Raw genomic sequence first — 14735 nt, forward strand, 5'->3', positions numbered from 1 at the left:
TGGCATGGAGCAGGTGCTCAGGAAATAATGAATGGAAAACACACACCTGGGCCATCATCTCCCCTGATGTAGGGACAGATGCCCAAGGTTCCTGGCGAACCTACCAACTGTCCCAGGAAGGTGGCTCACGGGAGGTGGGAAGAGTACAGCAGTCTAGCCGGTGATACTGAATTTCCTCTCTTATCAGAGGTGTGGCTTTGGGTACCTCCCTCACCGGCTCTGAATTCCGGGGGATGCCAACATCGAGAAACAAATGAAATACTGCCCTGAAATACAGTATGGGTGTTGAGCGATATGCCCATCCCTATTAGCACTCTTTACGAGGTAGCAGTAGGTTCCGAGGGACGCGCTGAGAGCACTCGCTGACTCACTTAGCCGGCTGGTGGCTGTGGACCCCCTCCTCCACTGAATGTAACAGAGCCGCACACCAGCCAGCACAGAAAACATTGCTTTATTAACTGCGTTTGCCAACACACGAGGAGTGCAAAGGGCTCCTTGAGACACAGGCCCTGGTCGGGGCCAGGGTCTGGAAACCCTCATGAGTGAGTGGGACAGGATGGGACTAGGAGCTACGCAGCAGCGGCAACACAGAATCATGCAGGGCATGGCGGGCACTGGCCACGGCAAAGCGGCCATACATTCTATTGCTCGTTAAGGGTAGCGAACATGGACAATGTACAAAAAGGAGAAATAGGTCTTTGCGTTAATGAAAAATACATTTTTTCTCTACAAAGGAATCTTTTCTAATACAAGAAAATAAATATTGCAACATAAGCCAAAAATAATTTAAAATTGCTCTTTTCAATATATTTTCAATATTTCTCTTGTATATTAACAAATGGCACATCACTTTCTTTGAAACAAGGACAGAAGGTGTCTCCTCCTGTGACATTCATATCATCCCCCCACCCCGAGCCGTTTGTGGAGCACAGAGTGTTGTGCATCTGAGGGACAAGGTGGCAGGAAGTGCCTTAAAGAACAACCAAAAGTCCCAGACTCCAGCCCTGGCTCTTTGGCCAATGTGGCCAGCTGGGCCAGGGGCATGGGAAGTGGCCTCCCCAAGGGCCTTGGTACAGGCATCCAGACCATTCTGAAGAGCTTCAGGCATGGCCAGAGGTTGGCCACATCTGGCAGTGAGCAAGGAAATGCCAAGTTCAGCTGCTGCCAATGTCTGTTAGTATCATCGGGCAGTCGATGCTCTAGAAATTGCCCCAGCAGGTCCCACGGTATGCCCAAACGCAACATGCAGACAAGCACGTACGTGGACACACGAGACGTGCCCTGGCACATACATACCTACAGACTGGCACCCACGTCCGGAAACCCGGGTGGCTTCTCTAAGGAAACCGAGACCCTGACATAGCAAATGCTCATACACTGTCACAAAGTCAGAGCTCATTTAATAAAATAAACCCTTCTACCTTTCTTCTCCTTATTGACTTTAAAATACATTTGTGATCCATAAAAATACTTTCCTTGCACCTCATCCTTCCTGGCTGTGATGAGGAGGAGGACTGTGCAGCCAGGACCAGGAGAAGGGTGGATGGCAGCCAGGAGGAGTAATAGGAGCTTCTCCCTCCTGGGAGAGGGCCAGTGAGTATGGTGGGCAGAGGTGTTCAAGCAAAAGATCTGCCTCAGCCTCTGGCCTGCAAAAGGACTTCTGTCTCGTTCCCTGCTTCCCGCCTCAACCCCAGGGTTGGCAAAGCTGTCTACACTGTGGACAGGAGATGGGAAAAAGAGTGAAAAGGGCTGTGGCTAATGGTGGGAACTAGTATCCTTGTCCTCTGTGTGGTCTTGCTGGACTTCCCAGAGGTGGACAGCTGTGGGGCAAGAACAGCTCTAGGGCCAGGTCTGGGAGTTAAGGTTCTGCCACCTCCCCCACCAGCTAGCCTAACAGATCCCTGAGCCCTGCGCAGGACACAGCCCCAGGGATAATCCAGTCCAAGGCAAGAGCCAACACAGAAGGGAATCCAGAGGCCAACTTGGGTGGAGTACCCCTGAAGGGTGCTGGCTGCCCTTCCTGACCCCAGCCAGACACGCTGCAGTATATTCCCTTCCGCGTTCTCTCCTGCCCTAGCCTCTGCCCCCAGGGAGCCCAGACTTCGCCTCCGTATGCATGAAGCGGTGGGAGGGGGACAAGCGTGGAGTCTACTGGGCAGGAGCCATTCCTGGGACCCCACCTCTCCCCCTGGCAGAGTTTGGTTGTTCTTTAAGCTCCTCACTTGGTTCCCTGTGAGGTCAGACTGGGCAATCTGGCACAGACAAGATTGTGACCCAAAGCACGGGGAAGTTAGGAGGACTGTTCAAAGGCAGTAAACAGAGAACGGGGATGGGCCGCTGGTGCGGACACTGCACTGGCCGTTACTACCAAGACGGCAGGCAGACTAAATTCCACATGGTAGCTTGTGCCATTCCAATGCCCAGAATCCTTGAAGCCTGCCCCGAGTCCACTCCAACTGGACACATTTGCCTGATCTTCTGAACTGAGTCCTAGCTTTGTTTCCCGTTTTGCTAAAATTCACATGAAACCGTGCGTCGATGACAATGCCACTGTCGTACCTTGGAAGTTCTGGAGTCAGGGGTGGGTGGTCAAGCTGCTGCCCATCCCGCCGATTTGCACGTTGAGTGTTTGTGTGGGGAGAACCACATGGTGAAGACCTTTGCCATGCTGGTTTTGCTGTCACTGTTCTTCCCCTCTGTGAGTCTCAGAGTTTAGGAAAGCTCACAGTGGGCCCAGCCCAGGACCGGAATCCCAACACCTGGTTCCCGCGTCCCAATTCCAACGGTTCAGCAGCAGAACAACATCTTCTTCCAAGAGCCTGGGCTCCTCTCCTTGGGTGTGTACAATGAACATGTCTCTCTACACTTTGTTGCTAAAGAACTCGTCAAAAAAAAAAAAAAAAAGTCCAAGCGACAAGTTGTCAGGTCCAGGCTGTGCTGTATTATGGTCAAAATATTCTTTGGCATCCACAGAATGATTCGACTGATTCACTGGACTTATGCAAGATTTCTTGTCGGAGAAGTTCTGGCTTCACCAGTGGTGGAAGTGACCCAGGAGTAATTCATAAAACAAAAAAAAACATGTTTTCACTGAATTCCTTTTATTGTTTGTTCCCTGAGCTATCACCCTGGGGCCACTCCACTGACACTCATCAGAGCAACTACCTGGGACCTAGGGGATGGGACAGAAAAGGTGGGTGGGTGGTGGTGGGTAGGGAGGGCAGAACCAGGGAAGGGGGTAACGGCTCACAGGGACAGAGGAACCAGGAACATCCAGCAAGACTTGAAACAGCCACAGCAGGCCAACACGGCCTGCCCCGGGCCCCGGGATCCCACTTGCTTGTTGGAAGGAGGAGTTTCCAAAAGGAAACTGAGGAAGAAGCTCATCTCATAGCAGGATTGGAAAATTTGAAAAGGCAAACGGTCTGGTCTGGTCAGGTCAGCTGTCTGGGAGTGGCCAGACGTCAGCCGAGACTGGCCCCAAAGGAAGGAAGGAAGTTGGAGCCCCAGAGCAATTCTCTAAGTGGGGGGAGTCTGAGCCCCACGCCCCTGTCTGGGCACTGGCCCTCCCTTGCAGCCCTCCACCGGCACTGGCGGCTGGCTGGCTGTTTGGGAGTCCCCTGAGTAAATGGCACAGCTCAAGAAGGATTCTAGGAACCCCTTCTCAGAGCCGCCGGGCTGGGCACTGGCAGGGGTGGAGCAGCAAGGGAGTGGAGGGTCGCGGGGTGGGTGGGCAGGCCTCAGATGATGTGGGTTGATCAGGAACAGCGGTGGTTCCTCTGGAACCAACGGGCCCTCTGCACCCCCTCAGTGCTTTCTTGTATAAGCTCGTTGTGCTTGTGACAGTGAGTAGACTCTGGCTGGGGATCACTTAGTATACTTCCTTGGGGATCAGTGGAGTGCAGCAGGACCCCCCAAATGGACCCCAGTAGAATTTGGGGGCAAGGCGGGGCAGGCCCTGGGCTGGCCCATCTGCCATGAAATAATGCCCAAACGACGGTCTGTGTCACCCAGTGGCAGCGGGCTGGAGTCCTGAGCTCTTCTTCGCCTCGCCTACATCTAGCCAGGAGCCCAGCAATGCCGCGTGGGCTGGGGCGGGGTGCTGCCGCGGCGGGGGTGGGGCATAGGACCTGCTAGAGCCCCTGCGGCCAGAGCCGTGGAAGGAATTCTAATGTCCTAGGCCAGCACAGAGGAAAGACAACAGTGTGGAATTCAAACTCTCTCTATATTAAAAATAAAACCACAACAGAGTGGCAGTCTCAAGGATCTGAGACACTCAGCAGAGATTGGAAATGGCAGTTGTGACTGGGCTGAGGCCTCGTGGGAGGACCAGGGCAGGGCCTGGGACAGGGTGGGGGTGACTTAGGAGGCCAGTACCCCCATGCGGACCACCTCCTCAGCCCCTGCTTCCCGGGGAGCCCGCTGCACCCCACTGTCCTCAGCTTCCACATCTGAGTCGCTCATCTCTCCATCAGAGAAGTAGCCGTCAGTCTCAGTGTCAAAGTGTAGGCTGACCTTGGGCCTCTCGGCCACAGCAGAGGGCGGTCCTGTCCCAGCATCAGGCCTGGTACCTGGCGATCTCCGGGTTCCCTTGTTTTCTCGGGGCAGCCGGAGCCGGCCCAAGGGCTTGGGGCTCACTGTAGGGCCAGGCACTTGGACATTCGAGTCGGCAGCCATTGGGGCTGCCTCGTCCAGGGTCTCGGGGGCCAGAGGAGGGGGGCTGTCGGGGGCTGCTGGGATGGGACAGTCCCCAGCTGTGGGACTAGACGGCAGGTGGGAAGGTGTTCGCCGCGTTGGTTTCCGGGCCACTAGGCCCTGCCCACCCTTGCCGCTGGCTGCATCCTGGCCCCAGGGCTTCTTGGGGGATTTGTCCGGAGTCGTCCGTGAGCCAGGCCCGTCCTGCGGCAGCTTCTTCTTGGCAGGCAGGCGGGTGCGGCCACGGGCCTTCCTGGCAGGGTCCCCAGGTCGCAGTGAGGGGTCCCGCATGAAGCTCAGCAGTGTCTCCTCGTCTTGCAGCAGCTCCTCTGACAGTAGCCCCGGGGCGGGGTCTTCGCGGTGCCCATTGTTTAGTGACCACTCGCTCATGGCCATGTTCTCTGCTGTGATCTGCACTGACTGCGCCAGCCAGCTGTTGAAGAAGGTGCCATCGATGGGGAATGAGGTGGACAGGCCTGGCCAAGGGGAGAGAGGAAGCAAGTGAGACGCTCGTAGGTGTGTATCCCACCCTTTCAGGACGCCCTCCTGGACCCTCCCCAGCAGGCCACTGTGCACCTCCCTCCCTCTCTTCCTCTTGCCAGACCCAATTAAGCCATCTTGTTTGCTGATCCCTCCTGTCAACACCACCAAAGAGGGACCATATGGGTCCACACCATATACCCCTCTCCCCAGGACAACCTACTCCCAGAACTGGCTTCATGATTTGGAACCCAGAATGTAAAGTGAAAATGCGAGCTCCCTGTTCAAAAATTATTAAGGTATTTCAAGGTGACAACAGTAGAGCATTAAACCAAGCAAGAGCCCTTTGAGACTGCACAGGTACACACACCCATGAAGCCGGCTCTGCACCTCTCCCATCCCGGGGACGCAGAGGATGAAGGAATGAAGGAAAACGCCTCAGGCCACCAGGGGGCGCTGTTTTTTTGTGAGAATTATTTCTGAAGCAGAGAAGTTGGATAGGGTAGCCAAGTGCATCTGTGTAGAAGGTCCCTCTTGGATGTCAGGGCCAACAGGTGAAACTGGGCCTTCCTTGTGATACCCAAGTGGTCAAGTGGTCCCATTCTTGAGAATGAGGGACATACAAGATGACATGAGGCTTCCCTGCTGGAGACAGGTCTGGATAATTCCACTGTCATCCCTGAGGAAGTGTTCTAGGGGAAGCATGTGATACCCTGGGAGAGAAAGCCCAAAGCTGGGGGTGGGGGGTAGAGGGCTCAAGGGCTGTTCTGCTTAATGTAGGAGCACTAAGGAGTCTGTGACTGACCATGTACTGGGCCAATACCTGTGGCCACTCCTTTGGGTCTCTCTGGGTGGCTCCAGGAAGGTTCCCTAGTGCTGAAGGGAGGGCTCATTTGAGAAATTCCAGCAGAGCGGGACCAGGATGGAGAATTCTGGCTGACCCTCATTTCCCAGCATAGGGCTACACTTTGTAAGGGCACAGAGGGCCCACATGTCCCCTGGGGCCTCTAGGAGTCTGGCTAAGAGAATGTGAGGGCAGCTCCTGAGACCCTGGCCCAGCGTCCAGATGTACAAAAGGGGAATTTCTTGGGATGCCAGATGGGACAGAGACCCTATCCTACTTTCCTTTATGGTTAAAAGGTATGAGCACCTGGGCATGGAAGGGCCTGGCTAGCCCTCTTGGGCTTCCTACTCTGTGCAACAGAAGTGCTGGTGGACCTTGCTGGCCTTAGGTTCGGGGCTGCAAGTGGAGTGATGGTGTAAGCCTGGCCATGTCCGCCAGGCCAGTGTGGCCACTCACTCACCCAGCTGCCCCAGGACTGAGTCGGGCCCCGCCTTCACTTTCTCTTTCTTCTCGGGGCTGCCCTTCGGGCCCTCACGGCCTTTCCTTTTCGAGTCGCTCTTCTTGCCCTTTGCTCTCTTCCCAGACTCCTCTGCCAGGGAAAGAGAGAGCAGGAGGGAGGCGGTTAACCCGAGCAGCTCAGTCAAAACCAAGATCACTATGGGCCATCCATATGATAGTCCTCTATCATCTGTGCCTCAACTTCCAGGTCACTTTGCCCTGCTAATGTGTCCTAGGCTCAGAGCCCCAGGACCTGGGATAAATGGGGCTCCTGTGAGTCAGGGACAGCTGGTGGGGAACAGAAGGTAAGTGCCTACTTCTGCCCTTGAGTGGCTTGGGGAGGGCACAGGGCCACAAAGTGAGTGGAGGACCCTCCTCCAGGACCTGGAATGCAGTCTGACATCTACATGGCCTATAGATGTCGGGGCGGGGTGGGAGTCCTGGTGGGTGCAAAGGGTAACTACAGGTGAGTGGCCAGGTCAGGGCCTTCAATGCTAGGCCGAGCGGCCAGACATGGATGTGGAGAGAAGTCTGAGGACTATCTGAGGAGTCAAGAGATGTGGGTTCTAGTCCAGCCATAGTGGTCAGTCCCATGAGCAAGTCTCCTGCCTTGGCTTCTTGGTCTGCTCTCGAGGTCACACAGCAGATAGCAGACTCGGGGTGCACACCTGGCCCTTATATCCTTTCGGTCCGTGACCACATAGGTTTAGGGAGCCACAGAGAACACTGGAGCAGGAGAGGGACATCTGCAAGGGGAGGCCCAGCTGCCAGAAATCTTCTCCTAAGGTTTTCAGCAGGAGTCTGGAGCGCTTCTCAGATAAAGGTTTACAAGAAATTTGAGGGATATGGACTCTCCCTAGCTGTGCTGCTAATCCCCTGTGCAACCTCAGAATCCTCATCTCTGACATGACACTCCTGCCTACATGCTCTGGAGGGAGATTTCTAAGGTTTCCCAGTGCCCTCAGGAAAGTCTGAGCTCCTTCTGAGGCTACAAGACCTTGCACATCTGATCCTAGCAAGACCCCAACCTCACTTGAGATGTGGTCCTTTTGCCCAAGTTGCTGCTATGCCAGCCTCCTTCCAGTTTCTCTAAAAAGACAAGCTCCAGCCTCTAGGATTCCAAATTGTACTGCTCTTCAACTGGTTCATGGCCTAAGTATAACTGCCACAGGAAGGCTTCTCCAGTGCTCCGGCCAGACAGGCCTCGACGATATGCTTGTAGCCATATGCCCATCCCAGGGGTCATCAGTTTCGGGCAGAGGCAAACCAGTCTTCTCCCCACATGTCTCGCTCTGAACAAAAGGATGCCTGATGCTACCACTCAGCTCCAGGAGCTGCAAACGTCCCCAGATTCAGTGTGGGGATGCAGACCTGGCTCTTGACCTCATTTCTGGAATCCTGTGCCTGAGGGTACTACAGGCCTTGCCACGTTCTGTTACCCTGATTGTGGGCCTCTCCTTCTGCAGCTGGACCTCTCACCACAGTGAGGTCCTAAGAAGCCAGACACATAGCTCCAGGATCACCACTGCTGTGAAGCCATCTCTGGCACTTCTGCACCTGCACTGGTGCCAACTGCAGCCCCTTGGGCACCACTTTCCTTTATCTTTGCAGATGGTGAGCTCCACAAAGACAGGAAGCCTATCCGTTCCGCCCATGGCAGCGTGCCCTGCAGTACCCGGCACAGGGCCTGGCATCCTATCTACACTCAGTTTTAATACTCGCTGAAAAAATCAACAGAGGAGAAGGAGCCTGGAGAGCTCTGGCAGCCAGGAAGCTGCCAGTCTTGGGGATGCATGGTAAGCTCTGACCTTTGCATGGACACGACCCGGCCTCACCCAGGACTTGTTTTTGGCACGGCTGGTTTCTTGGGCCAGAGTAGGTGGTGATCCCAAAGTGCAAATGAGGCAGCTTGCCTCAGGCAAGGGTGGGGCGGTACCAGGTCCTCAGTCATTCGTTCTGGGGGTGGCCCAACAGCTCTGGTTCCTCTCCACTGCAGGCCTAGCCTGACCAGAGGCTGAACTAGCAGCGGCAGCTCCTGGCTCAAAATATCTTGCCACCAAGCTGCATGTAATTCTACATTAGAGGACCTTTTTTGAGTAAAGCATTGCTCTTCTGAACATGTAAACACTCTGGGAAGGGCCCTGTGTCTGGCAATATCCACACAACTAGCAGAAAACAGCGACACTGGAGCTTCTTTGGCCTTAGATTTGCAGATCTCTTAAATACATGTCACGGGAAGAGTTTAAGAAGAAAGCAGACAATCAACATCACTTATCATCAGGGAAATACAAATCAAAGCCACAATGAGATACTACCTAACACCTGTCAGAATGGCTAACGTTAACAACTCAGGCAACAACACACGTTGGCGAGGATGTGGAGAAAGAGGATCTCTTTTGCATTGTTGGTGGCAATGCGAGTTGGTGCAGCCACTCTGGAAAACAGTATGGAGTTCGTCAAAAAATTAAAAATAGGACTACCCTACGACCCAGTAATTGCACTACTAGGCATTTATCCACGGGATACAGGTGTGCTGTTTCAAAGGGACACATGCTCCCCCTTGTTTATAGCAGCACTAACAACAATAGTAAAAGTATGGAAAGAGCCCAAATGTCCATCGATGGATGAATGGATAAAGAAGATGTGGTATATCTATACAATGGAGTATTACTTGGTAATCAAAAGAAAGACATCTTGCCATTTGCAACTATGTGGAACTGGAGGGTATTATGTTAAGTGAAATTAGTCAGTCAGAGAAAGACAAAGATCATATGACTTCACTCATATGAGGACTTTAAGAGACAAAACAGATGAACATAAGGGAAGGGAAGCAAATATAGTATAAAAACAGGGAGGGAGACAAAACAGAAGAGACTCATAAATATGGAGAACAAACTGAGGGTTACTGGAGGGGTTGTGGGAGGGGGGATGGGCTAAATGGGTAAGGGGCACTAAGGAATCTACTTCTGAAATCACTGTTGTAAATGTTAAAAAATAAAAGATAAAATTAAAAAAAAAAGAAGAAAACAGACAAAAAGAACTGCTAGTAGGCATCCAAATTTTATCAGATGAGGTCAGAGAGAAAGAACACAGAGGTCCTCTTCCATCTCTGGAGCAGCTGCCTGATTCAGGATCAACATGAAGCCACACAGGGGTTCAGGGAAGCTCTCTAGCTTCTGGCCCCTTCCTGTCCCAACACCAGCTTAGAGCTACTGTGCACGTGCAATCTACTCCTGCACCACTATGGCCCTGGAACTACCTACGTATCCCCAGTGGACGAGAAAGCCTCCTCAGGAGAGGCCTGATGCCCACATTCCCATCTCTGGCTCCTTGCCAACCAACATACAACTGAGGCCCTAGTAGGTCCCATCTTGGCCTACTTAATTGGTTCTGGAAGGTCTGTGTATGGGCCAGTGGCCCCCACTAGGACCTGAATACACAAACCCTCCTTGGGACCTGGCCCATTGAGAGTGTGCATGCTGAGCGGTGGCTGGCGGGGGGCAGGGAAGATGCCTACCTCGACACAGGTCCTGTTCAATCAGTTTCATCTGCAGGTGGAATATCTGTTCCTGGAGTTTGCAGATGGTGTGTTTCGTTCTCTCACGCCTTGTTACCATGTAGCACAGATTTCTAACCTGAGGAGACAAGAGAGAGGTTTTCCACTTTACTCATGGGCAGCCACACCTGACCTCCCAGCCCTGGGGCGAGGGTTGGGGGGGGCACTGCTGCCTAACCTGCCTGGGACATCTAGGAATCAATTCCCAAGCCCTGAGTGTGTCCTCAGCCCTGAGCCACAGTTCTCTGGTCCAAAACACAGGCCAAGCACAGCCTTGATCCTGCGGCTCCCACTGGGCCTGGGCCAGAGCAGGCAGGGAGAGCATCCAGTTAGCTCAGGCTGGTGACTCTACCTGCCTTCTCTAGGCATGAACTTCCTGGCTCACTCTGCCATGCTGCCCCTGTGGCTGCCCTCCCCCTACCTACACAGTGCCCCAAGGCTCAGTGGGGCCTTGTAAGGTTACCAATTCCATCCCTCTGCCTCCTGTCCAAGGACTCTTGTCCATCAAAGATATTCCTCAGCCAAAAACACCATGACAAGGCAAACTTCTATCCTGAGACACAAATGGCCATGGTGCAGAGAAGAGAGAACTCCAGCAGAGCAGCTTTGAGTATTCAGGCAGTCTCTGACCCCTGGGGCTGAGTGTGCCATGTCCACTTGCTGCACTAAGACCTGAGCCAAGCCCATGTCTGCTCTGGCCAAGGCCCCTCCACATGGCTATGTTCACTCAGCCTGAGACAGAAGTTCTCAGGGGGAAAGGCAGGGGCCTCTCTGACTGCTTAAGGGCAGCTAGGAAGAGAGTCTAGTCCCTTGGAGACCGGTTTGCTTAAGCTCACTCTGCAGCTGTTCTGGAAGCACCTGAAGGATGGGTCATGTTGCTCCCCATCCACCTGGTGCCTTTCCCCAGTGTGCCATCCCCTCACAGCTGCTCTCAGAGTATATCACACTTCTGGGGCCCTCCCTCAAGACATTTCCTTGTTCCACCATGGTCTTTAGCTCAGGTTGAAGCCTCCAAAGCAGGGACAGATGGACAGAAGCTGTGCGCTGGAATTCTGGGTCCCACCAGGGTCTGTGCAGCTGAGGCCAGTACTTCCGTCTGCAGATGGGTTCCATCTTCAAAGCTGAGTTCAGGCTGCATGACCTTGAGTTGCCTGGGGGAGACCTATGGGTTCCAGAGCCTCTGCCTGTTATCATGACTTCCATTTCTCTTGGCCTGGGGGTAGCTGTGATCACACCTCTCTGTGGACATGGATGTCCTCCCTTCTTTCCTGAGCTCAGTGGTGAAGGATATCTCAGAATGTTGGCTCCAGGCTCTGTACGGACTCTAAGGAGCATTCCACCCTTAGAATGTGTGTACCCAGCCTAGACCATGGACATGGCCATTCAAGGCGAACACCTCCCCAAAGGGGCAGCTGCCTGGCCCCAGCCTAAGAGCCCTTGCTTCCTCTCAAATCCTGGACTTCCTCAGGAGGTCCTCATAATCACACATCTCTAAGCACCAGCTTCAGCTCTGGGAACTCACATGGTGTTCACCCTGGCTCAGCAGTGGGCAATGCCATCAGGTCCCTTTTTTCTGAGGGCTTGCTGCCCAGCAGGGCAGAGAGATGCAGAGCAAGTACTGACAGGAGCAGGCAGCCCTGACCCAGACCTGGGGGTGGCGAGAAGGCTTCCTGGACAAAGGGACAGGATGAGTGGATGTTGATCACACAGAAGTGCATCAGCTGGGGATGAAGATCCAGAGTAAGGCCAGGCAGGGGAGAGGCAGAGCAAGTCCCTGTGTCTACAATGCTAGGCCAAGGGCAGCTGGGGGTAAGGTGGGGTGAGGCAGAAATGCTGAGACCCTGGCATCACCCTTCAGGATCCAGCTCTTCCTCAATCACCCCCAGAGCCACCCCATCAGTCCCTGATGAACATAACTCTTTCCCATCAGCTCCCTCCATTTCCTGGTCACCTGCATTGGCTCCATCTGGACAAGTAGGCATTCTGGCCTCTCTGCTATCCCAGATCATCTTCTTGAAATGTAAATCCTCCCCCTGTTAACACTTCCACTGGTTTCCCTCCTGGGTTGAACAGTGCCTCCTGCCAAATTTTGTCTACCTGGAACCTCAGATATAATCAATTATGATGAGGTCATACCACATATTAATGAGCCCTAAATCCAATGACTGGTGTCCTCATAAAAGGCCATGTGAAGACACATATAGAGAGAATGGTATGTAACAACAGAGACAGAGATGGAATCATGGGTCTACAAGTCAAGAAATGCTAAGGGTTGCTGGCAATCAGAAGCCAGGAGAGAGGCTTGGAACAGATCCTCCCTCAGAGTCTCTAGACAGAATCAACATTGCCAACATCTTGATCTTGGATTTCTGGTCTCTAGAACTGTAAGAAAACATATTTTATGGCACCTGGGTGGCTCAGTAGGTTAAGCATCCGACTTCGGCTCAGGTCTGATCTCACCATTCGTGAGTTCAAGCCCTGTGTCAGGCTCTGTGCTGACAGCTCTGAGCCTGGAGCCTGCCTCAAATTCTGTGTCTGCCTCTCTCTCTGCCCCTCCCCTGCTAGCACTCTGTCTCTCTCTCTCTCTCTCTCTCTCTCTCTCCCCAAAAAAAATTAAAAAAAAAAAAAAGGAACCTCCAGAAGGCCTTCCCTGTCCACTGCATCCAAGCAGCTCAGCATTATTCTCCCTGAAACCTGGTCTGCTTCCCTCCTAGGAGTCACATGGCTTCGTGTGCATGGGGACCATGGAGGTGAAGAGAGGTAGACAGACTCATGACTTTGAAGGCCTCAAAACAAACCAGTCAATATATCAAACCTAAAAACAGTTCAAAGTCCAGCTTTTTTTTTTCAAAGTCCAGCTTTTAAAAAATTTCCCAAACATTCCACCATCGAACTTACTCTAACGTTAATCCTTAACAATGACATGAGCTTTAGAGGTGCAGACGTCCCCTTCAAAGAAACCACTACTTACTTCATCACTTTCTATTAAAATACAGATTTTTATTTTATTTATTTTTTGTTCTTTCATCTGAAACTTTACAAAAAGGTTTCTCACGGCAAACCCAAATGAATTACTGGCATCAAGATCCCTTGGGTGGCTGGTTAGAAACACAAATTTCCAGGCTTGGGGGAGTGTGAAAGTCTCTGGTGGTTGTGTCCTCAAACAGATTTTATACAGCACTATATAATCTGAGAATTACTGCCCTAGGCCAGGGGCCTCCAAAGCGAGCTGCATAGGCTACTGACTTAGATAGTTCATTACGGCACAGGAAGGAAATATTAAAGCAAGTACTGGTATATTTTTTGATCCAATTAGAAATTTTGACTATGTTTGTTTCATGATATACAGTTGTAGATATGAATGAGGCATGAAAAGTACAATATATTGCAGGTAAATGCTCCATGTTTTTCCTGATAAGATGCATGACACAATCAGTACCATCTGGAGATTCCTGCTAGGGAAGACAGGAATGCTTCTTTCTGTGAGAATCCCAACAATACCCACCTTCTGTGGTTGGTACACTGGTCATGATGTGACCCCTTGGTTCCAGGGTGAGGTGGGAACATCGATGACTTCTCTAATTTCTCTCAAGACTGTTGGTTACATAGCTACATGTTACTGAATGTTGTGGAGTTCCACTTCTGTGATGGCTTTTGGGGACGAAGTATTAATATCACCTTAGAAGTTCATCCAGGCTATTAGGTTCCTGACACTTGTCATTATTGTTTTTTCTGATTATAAACATAGGAAGTTCTCTTTAAAAAAATCAGAGTGGGGTGCCAGGGGGCTCAGTTGGTTGAGCGTCCGACTTCAGCTCAGGTCATGACCTCATGGTTTGTAGTTTGGGCCTCACATCCGGCTCTGTGCTAACAGCTCAGAGACCACTTGAGATCCTCTGTCCCTTTCTCTCTCTGCCCCCTCTTGCACATGTGCTCTCTGTCTCTCAAAAATAACTAAACATTAAAAAAAAATCAGAGTAAAAAAAGATGAATCAAGTAGCAAAGTCCCCCCAAACTACAGATTGGTAATAAAAGCAGGCTTTACATTTTGAGGAAATTGTTTTGTTATCAGTAAGTTTTACAGAGTGAGCCTGAATGTGGGTGAGGAGGGTGGAGGGCCAGGGAGTGCTCCCAGCCAGTTATCCTGAGCTAGACTGGACTAGTGTTGGGCATTTGTGGAGACTAGGGAGATTGTGGGGGGCAGGCTTGGACCTATGGGCCTGTTGGGCACGAGAGGCTGGAGTTCAGAAGGGAGTGTGGGCTGGACCAGCCTCCTGATGGGGAGCAGAGCTGTGGAGCAGACCACTGAGAGGTCAGACTGAGTGTGGTGAACTGATGATCACCGGGGACAGGGAGCACTCAGAGAGCAGAGAACGGGAGGGTATTAAGGGGGGTTCTGGTCAAAGCATCCACACAAAACATATTTCAATACCAAAGGCATGTCTGACTGTGGTAACCACTGCTGAGAAGGGAGAGGATGAGGATGGAGAAGTGGCCACTGGATGTAGGTGATGGGAAGCTGTTGGTGGCCCTAGTAGATGGTGGTGGCAGGAGCCTGGCCGGAGTGGGAAGCAGTGAGGGAAGACAGGAAGGGACAGATGGGGGTTAGGGCAGAGGGTCCCATGCCTGGAAGGACACATGAAAGGAGGATGTGCTTTTGGA

The 14735-nt window shown here is 52.3% G+C and overlaps 1 protein-coding gene across 9 annotated transcripts in view; it reads right to left on the bottom strand.

Annotated features, from left to right (window-relative positions):
* Positions 1–434: 434 nt before the first annotated feature.
* Positions 435–14735, bottom strand: part of JADE2 (jade family PHD finger 2) — a 53993-nt gene continuing 39692 nt past the window's right edge. For 8 of the 9 annotated variants that reach the window (XM_060636117.3, XM_060636120.3, XM_060636118.3 and 5 more), the window contains 3 exons: positions 10035–10152; positions 6480–6608; positions 435–5171 (listed from right to left, as the gene is read on the bottom strand). In XM_060636117.3, the coding sequence (XP_060492100.1) occupies positions 4363–5171; positions 6480–6608; positions 10035–10152 (1056 nt within the window). In that variant the 3' untranslated portion in view covers positions 435–4362. The remainder of the gene's footprint in view (positions 5172–6479; positions 6609–10034; positions 10153–14735) is intronic. The other variant, XM_060636123.3, reaches the window with a different exon arrangement.

This window comes from Panthera onca, chromosome A1 (genome assembly GCF_046562875.1).
Source record: "Panthera onca isolate mPanOnc1 chromosome A1, mPanOnc1 haplotype 2, whole genome shotgun sequence".
NCBI classification, from domain to species: domain Eukaryota; kingdom Metazoa; phylum Chordata; class Mammalia; order Carnivora; family Felidae; genus Panthera; species Panthera onca.